Below are 8,122 nucleotides of genomic sequence, written 5' to 3'. Positions count from 1 at the left end.
CCCGCAAGATTAATCTTTGGGACCACTCCTTTTCTCTATTTTTTATAAAAAACCTCTCTAATATATGACTGTCAAACATAACTATATGCTGATGATGCAATGCTATATACATCTAATACTAACAAGTCAGAAATTGAAAGATCCCTTCAATCAGACGTTACCTCTGTTCAGAAATGGCTATTATGTAACAATCTAATTTTAAATAAAAATATGCATCATGCAGTATGTTATTTGGTACCAGACAAGGTCTTGGCAATTCTGTTGATCTGACTATATCATTTAATGAAGGATCACCACTAGAACAAGTATTGAGCTTTAAATACCTTGGTGTTTGGCTCGATCCAACTCTTTCATTTAAGCAGCATGCTCTGGTACCACGTACACTTATGAGCATCCTTATGTTCGCACATGGTGTTTGTTATAGACAATCCGTGACTAGCACAGGAGTCTAATAACAAACGACCACTCCCTATCCAGGAGTACGGTTTCACTACCTAGTTTGTGGAGGCAAGCCCCACCAGATCTAACTTGTGCGCTCCACGTCCCGCACAAGCTCCGGCTCTTTCCCAAACAGAGAGGTGACATTCCACGTCCCCCGGAGCCAGCCTATGCTGCCTGTGTCTGGTCCTTTGAGGCCCCTCACCTTCACTCCATAGAGTCTTAATCCGGCATCTGTTTCGCTAGCCGTCGAGTTAGCTCGCCACTCTTGCTCGGCTCTTGCCAAGTACTTGACTCGCTTCTCCACGTCATCCATTCTTGTGATTGGGGCTGAGAGTTTAGTCTCCACTGATGCGGTGGCACAATGTATTTGAGATCTTCAGAAATCTTTGTTAGTGCTGAGTAAATGTTACTGATATCTTGAGCTATGTCGTTAGCTTGTTGCTGCTCAGGTTCATCAGCTCCACCCTGACCTTGGATCATGGCGTCTGCCCCGTGTGACCTTAAATGACATTTAATATCTCCACAGGCCGCAGACATTTCTACACCCAACAATATGCTGGATGGTAGTATTTCTGGCGTAAATGTTTAAGATGACAAAGGCAGCAATTCAGTGCAGAGCGCCCTACTCCGTGGCTTCTTCTTGCATTGTGTCACATGACTCATCCAGGTCGATACACTATTAATGATTCCCACCTTACTAAACTGCTACGCGGTGAGCTGCGTTCAATGCAGTTTAACCCCCGTGGCACCAACAGAGACACTAAAAATGCAACAAGAGGTAAGTCATATAAACTCAACGGAAAACACAAGTTGTATAGACCCAGAAAATGTTTGTACTTCTTATCTTCTCAGACACACAGCACCAATTGTCTGCATAGGACTTCAACATTTCCTTTTCAAAAAAATCACAGCAATCCAGACTCTGTATGTCAAATGCTTTAATGGAATAATTCAATAACACCAAGGAGGGGTTTTTGTATCTAAGGCTCAATTTTCAACAATAACTACGGAATCCATTAAGCCCGGTTCAGACCAAAGAACTGTTTTTGAATGTCGCAGGTGAAAGTTGCAGCATTGTGAACTGACCCATCTCGTTGCGAATCTAGCTGGCTGAGGTCATCGCGATTAAACTTGGAGAGGGAGAGGGAGAGGGAGAGAGAGAGAGAGAAAGAGAGAGAGAGAGATCGAGATCGAGATCCAGAACAAAGCAGTGAATCAGGGAAATGCAGCTGTAGCAAGTATCTCCCTGTCTCTCATTTATATTTTATAATGCTACAAATTATATCCAGCTACGAAAACAAGCCTGAAAAGTCAGAGGTTAGAACAGAAGTACAGATTCGTTGCTATGGAGAGAGAGAGAGTTTATATGTTTGTGTGGGCTGGACACAAACTGTTTTTTGTAACATTTCATCTTCATCAACATTTGGTCTGAACTGTACCTGCACGTTGCAAGGAGTTGCAAGTTTCAACTAGTTGCGTTGTGAATCTTTGGTCTGAACTGGGCTTTATATCTGAAAAAGTTTGTTGTTTCAGAATGAGCAATGCTGTATTGTATTAAGAAAAAGGTCTCAGACAGTAACCATAGGTTCACTTAGACACTGTTGTTAATGATGTCATAGAACTGTTGCACTTGTGTATTTTGTATGAATAGATCTTGTTGTATGTGGGTGTCTCTGGCTGTACTGTGCAGATACCTCTACAGAATGTTCCAGAGGCATGGATGATGCTCACACTGTCGTAACATATTTTCCCCCTTGGGGACAATTAAGTATCTATCTAACTTTTACATTTGTTCTGTGATCTTGAGTCAGACATACACACACAAACTGGCCTCTCAAATGAAAAAACTCATTTAAGCTAATTAAGATGACCCATGTAGAGTCTAAGAACACTAAGCCTGCATGGTTAAGGCTTAAAGAGATCAAAACTAATAATGCATTTGGGTAACCTCTCTCCCCTCATATGCTAAAAGTATCCAACTTTAGCACCAGGAAGTTGCCTTTGAGAGGCAAACTAGTACTAGCCAGTAGTGATCTAGCAAGTCCCATGATATCAAAGTTTACAGTATGAGGTTAATATTCAACATCAACATATCATGGATAAAAAGTGTAGCAGGTTAATGGCAAATATAGCTACTGTATCCACAACTTATACGGTAAACCCCATCTGCTTGGTGATGAAGACTGTGTGACATGGTCCAGAACTTTGGAACAAGCGAGGTTGTGGACGTTGAGTGTTTTGTCACTAAAAAAGGAAACAAGTTTAAACCCGATAAAATTTACATTTGTCATATGATGCATTTGCGGCTACTTAAAAAATTAGTACCTGAATGCAAATACCTGGAAGACACCAGATAGCTGATGTTTCCCAACATTACCTATCTTAAAAGAGAAAACCACCTAATGTAAGAACTGTAATATGGTATTCCCATGGTATAAGAAAGTTGAATCAATATTTGTGAACACAAAATATTCTCTCTTGTAGTGTTGCACCAATTGATTTAGTTTTTCTTTCTTTAAAAAAAAAAAAATACCCAAATGAGCTTCATTCTATTTTATTGTTCAGTTCTGAAACAGAAAAAATATTCCCATATACTCAGAACATGCTCTTTCTTCCGTTGCTGTGGTTGCTACCATACAGTCTGCGGTTGGTCGCTACTTTTACTGCTGTAAAACGGTGGATAAATAGTTTTGAGTGTCACAACTGGTAATAGGCAAAAGAAGTTTCATGAAGCCTAATGAATCATTAGTTGTATTTGTTGAGCCCACTGGATGGAGCTCTTGGTTTAAAGAAAAGGACTCACAGAGTGCCGCATGTCTCTACCCTCTAAAAAACCCTGTTCCCATTACAAAATAGAAAAATGACTCCCGTTCCCTTCCGGTCCCGGAAAAAAAAACCATCATTGTCTCCCACTCCTGTTTATCTAGCAGCGTGTGCTGTTAGCCTAGCTCCTGGGCGGTGGTGCTAATGTTGCTAATTTAGTATACGTCATATACCACAGCCAGATGGTCGTATCTTCCTCCCCCCCAACGTCACATCAATGCCCTTTTTTGGTAAGAGGAAATGAGGAGTCAAAGTCTGACAAGATTGTGACTCCCAGAGGTGAGGATGATCAAGTTGGTAGAACGGGCCCGACGGAGAGGCTACGTCCATTCTTTATACAGTCTATGAGTGTAACTAGTTGACGATTCTGTCTGATATCAGGCAAGTTCCACACTTTATACTTGATGTCACACACATGAGTTTTAGCATTCTAGTTTTGGGATTTGGGAAAGAGTTGTTCATGTTTACCGATATTATTGGACTGTCTTAGATCACAGGAATAACATGTATTCTATGTTATCCCCCTTTAATGAATGAATCACCTGAATTCAGGGGCATAGCACAACATTCTGGACCCCCTAAACATACCCAATGGGCTCCTCCCCACATCCAAAGCTAAACATTCTGGTTTATATGTGGGCTCTCCTCACGTGAGGGCATACCTGAATGCACCAATATACATCGCTGACATCACTAGGATTGTACACACAAGTACTATTCTCCAAATTCGGTAGATTGTAGGCTATATATGTCTGTATACTTTGCAATGACCTTGTCAACTTGTTTTGACACATCTGATCTTGATACAGACTTAGATTAATGAATCACATGCAATGAGACACCATTTAAAGATTCAATCAGGGATATTGTTGACCTTTCATAGACTACTAGACTGCCCTTTTAAGGTTTAGCTTATTTCAACATTTTCACATTCAGAACTCTTTTGTGGGAAAAAATTAAATCCATATTGGATCATGAAAGAGTTATGTGCAATAAAAGATCTTGAAAAAATATGTATATGCACGAACTTCCTTAATATGTCATAAAGCCCTTTGCTGTACTAATTAACATTCTACTACATCAACTATATCCCTGTATAGATAATAGGGTCTGAGGACTATATAAGCTACAATATGATACACTATACACATCAGTCAGCTTGTGTTTTGATCACAGTTGATTAGCAGGAGATGATGAGGGCATTCAGAGACTGTTGACTCTGTGTTTGCTCCAAAGAATCAGCAGTAGATAGGATCTCACAGGCAGCCAGTTCATGGTAGAGAGCGTTGAGCACCTCCAGAATGTGGGCCTTCCCTGTGCAAAAACAGAGCAGATGTGACTGCTGAGGGAATCATGTTACAGACGACCTGTCGAGAATTTAATTGAATTCCCTGCCCCGAGTGACTGTAAATTTTCATCATCAAATTTAACAAGACTTGTATTTATTGGGCGTTCTGAGCTCCACTAACCGTGTTGCGGGTCGCTGCAGGACCCCAAAGTGCTGAGCAAGATTTTCCCAAGAGACCTCCGCGAGACGTTCTAAAACAAGAGAGAGCTATTCTCAGATGACTTTCAGGCAATTAATGATGATAATAATACATTTTATTTGTATAGCGCCTTTCAGGGTACTCAAAGACACTTTACATAGTGAAATAATAATAATAATAAAAAGAAAACAATACATTTAAAATAGGTACATTTAAACAACAAGTGGGCTACAACTGAGTACATGTAGGCTACATTTAAGAAACAAGTAAGTTAAGGTAAAAAAGATTCAAAAAGGCAAAACGGCTAAAAAGCAGGCATATTTTAAAAACAAGTAATGAAGAAATAAAGGTTAAATGACAGTGGATTATTAAAGGTTGAAGGCAATTCTGAAGAGATGTTTTTTTTTTTTTTTTCATTTTTTTGCAGATGGTCAAAGAAGAAAAAGTGAAACAGTCGTACGGTGTGTCAATACAACAGGAACAAAGACAAAAACCCCAACATAAATCCCACTATCCCTCCAAAAAATTCACATCAGACATGGTCACAGTAACCAACTAAGTAATTGAACAACATATAACATAAGTAGATACATAAGGTACAATGAAACCAAATAGAGTGAAATCTATAGCTAATGACAAGAAAAAGAGAAGGAAAAATAAATAAATAAATATAAAAAAGTAAAAAAATAAATAATTTAAAGCACTAGGAAGCACTAGGAAGTGTCCTCAGCATCATCAGGAGTAACAGTGAGATTATAAGCCTGTGAATGTTCTCGTTCACTCAAGTTCTGACACAAGTATGGTTTGTGCTACATCAGCGACTCACTCCATCTTGAGAAAGCTCTGTAATCTGTAATCTCTCTTCAGTAGGGACAGGCACCAGAATGACTTGTCCTTCAGCACTGTCCTATATCCAAAATAGCTGTTGCTGCTGCAGATCCAGGTCCTGCCCCTGACCCATAACTTCAGTGAGATTATAACTAATAAGAGCCAGCAGTGGGTCCCAAGTTTTGGGGAATGCTGTCAGATATCCCTTCTGTGAAAACCTTAACTTCTCTAACTAATGACATTGTAAAATTTCACATAACCAACTGTTGTGATTCGGTGGAGAAACATGTTTCCATTTAAGCAAACGTCTGGCGAGCAGGGTGGTAAAGACACGTTGTGTAGTAATGGACAGATTTTTAGACAGAGGAAGCCCAAAGAGAGCAGTCAGGGCCAAATTTCCCCAAAAAGTAAAATAGAAAGCCCCACTCCAGCCGGTCGAAGGCTTAAGGTGAGAATGTAATGTTGAGCAGCCTTCTGGTGTTGAAGAATGGATTTCTCCCTAATGTGAAGCCTGTCTGGTCCAGTGAAATTATCTATGAAATCACACTTTGGAGGCGGAGGGTGAGGACCTTAGCAAGGATCTTACAATCTACGTTTAAAATTGAGACTGGTCTGTAGCTGCCACATGAGGAAGGATCCCTTTCTTTCTTCAGGAGCAATGAAATAGATGCCTCATACAAGGACGTGGCAGCCTGCCTTCAGTAAAGGAGTCATTGATAATTCTCACAAGGATGGGCTAATAGCGTCGAGTATGCCTTAAAGAACTCAGCTGTAAAACCATCGGGACCGGGAGATTTCATGTTCTGCAGTCTTGATCGCTTCATGCACCGCCAACAGAGAGATAGGTCTACTGAGTTCCCTAGAGATATTTATATCAATCTGAGGGTACGTTAAGCAGTCTAAGGGGCTCGCTGCAGTAATTGGGCTGCATTCAGAACAGTGTCAACTACTCTAAGACTGCAAGGAAAGCTAAGCTTCCCCTTAAATGTCACCAAAAAAAAAAAAGTGGTGAAATATGTACTGCTGTGTGTACATTTCATTGACTAAATGCGCGCTAGGAAGCTTCATCTTTTGTTCAGAATCAGCTACTTATCACAGGTAACCAAAGCAACTTCCTTCTCATTCATCCCCACAGCACCACAGCTCTTTACACAGTCTGACGCTCAGCTTCTACTGACTTCAATGGGGAAGCGTAGTGCGGGTTGTTCCACTGCAGCCAAACTAGACGCTCATTGGATAAATGCTGGGCTTTGTCCCGCCCACTTGTTGTTCCACTGCAGCCAAACTAGACGCTCATTGGATAAATGCTGGGCTTTGTCCTGCCCCGCGCACGCTCAGCGTCTCTGGGGGTCTATGGGACAGTGGGCTGGCCCGGACGCTCAGCTTCTGCATGATGATTGGATGAGCTGTCTGAGGTGGAATCCTTTTTTGATTGACAGCTAAATGAGTGAATCAGCGATCTTGAAGAATAAACATCAACGTGTTGAATAACACAAATCCTTGGTTATTAGTAGCTTTAACTCTCAAAATACTGGTATCAGAATTGACCCCGTACTATAACTGTGACTAACCAGGTCTCTGAGCTGCTGGAGGAGCTGCAGGATGTCCACAAGTTTCTCCTCCACCAGTGATAGACGGACCCTCTCTGTCTCCAGCATCTGCAGCTCTATCTGAAGCAGCTCAGTCTCCTCTGCCTTCTGCTGCAGCTCCTGCACCAGAGAGTCCTTTATCTGAAAGACACAACACACACCTGTCACACTTCTGTCCGGCATAGTGTCAGAATTTGCCGTTCATGTGATACGTTAGCTTAAAAAGCAAAAGCAAAATTTAATGGTTAATATACTGAACACAATTTCTTGAAACCAAGAATAATAACATTTGATTGAAAAGGTTTTTCATTGAATAAAGTTAGACCTTCCTGTCTACAACATGGGATACCTAACCTGGGAACCAGAGGGCTGTTGCACAAAGGCTGAATTAAGAGATCCGGAATGAATGAAAAAGCCTGAAGCTTTGAAATAGTCTAGATCATCCTGACTTAATCGGTTGCATGTACACCAAGCCAGGATGAGAAGCAGCTGCTATGTCAGCAGGTGTAAGTAATTCTGTTGAGTGCGCGTTTACAGATTCCAAAGGAAGACCGTGAGGTCGAGAACAGATTCACTGATGCAGAAACAGAAAAGACACGTGCGGCGTTCTTCTCTGCGTCCAAACAGCAAGAACTAATAGAAAGTTATGAGGAAGTGAAGCATGTCGTTAGTAAAAAGGAAATTCAGCCGCTAAACAACGAGACAAGGGGGGACGGGCAATATCAGACAGAACGCGCAAGTGTTCTAAAATCCATCTCCATCTCATCGGTTAAAGGGGCAATGTTTACTCAACCACATGCTCCTACAGAAAAAACAAATATATGTATATATATATATATATATATATATATATATATACAGTATATATGTATATTAAAGGTGGTAGCATTTCACCTTGTGAAAGAATTTTATGATTTAGATGACATTTGTTCACATTTTGTACTCTTAGAAACA

General features: G+C 40.7%; 1 protein-coding gene across 2 annotated transcripts in view; it reads right to left on the bottom strand.

The window, feature by feature from the left end:
- Positions 1–1,552: 1,552 nt before the first annotated feature.
- Positions 1,553–8,122, bottom strand: part of efcc1 (EF-hand and coiled-coil domain containing 1) — a 27,913-nt gene continuing 21,343 nt past the window's right edge. The window contains exons 6-8 of one of the 2 annotated variants that reach the window (XM_083939397.1): positions 7,151–7,309; positions 4,734–4,803; positions 1,553–4,578 (exon numbers count right to left, since the gene is read on the bottom strand). In XM_083939397.1, the coding sequence (XP_083795523.1) occupies positions 4,445–4,578; positions 4,734–4,803; positions 7,151–7,309 (363 nt within the window). In that variant the 3' untranslated portion in view covers positions 1,553–4,444. The remainder of the gene's footprint in view (positions 4,579–4,733; positions 4,804–7,150; positions 7,310–8,122) is intronic. The other variant, XM_083939398.1, reaches the window with a different exon arrangement.

The sequence above is a fragment of the Echiichthys vipera genome (genome assembly GCF_963691815.1).
Source record: "Echiichthys vipera genome assembly, chromosome: X".
Classification (NCBI taxonomy): domain Eukaryota; kingdom Metazoa; phylum Chordata; class Actinopteri; order Perciformes; family Trachinidae; genus Echiichthys; species Echiichthys vipera.
This window is presented reverse-complemented; position numbering and strand designations above follow the sequence as displayed.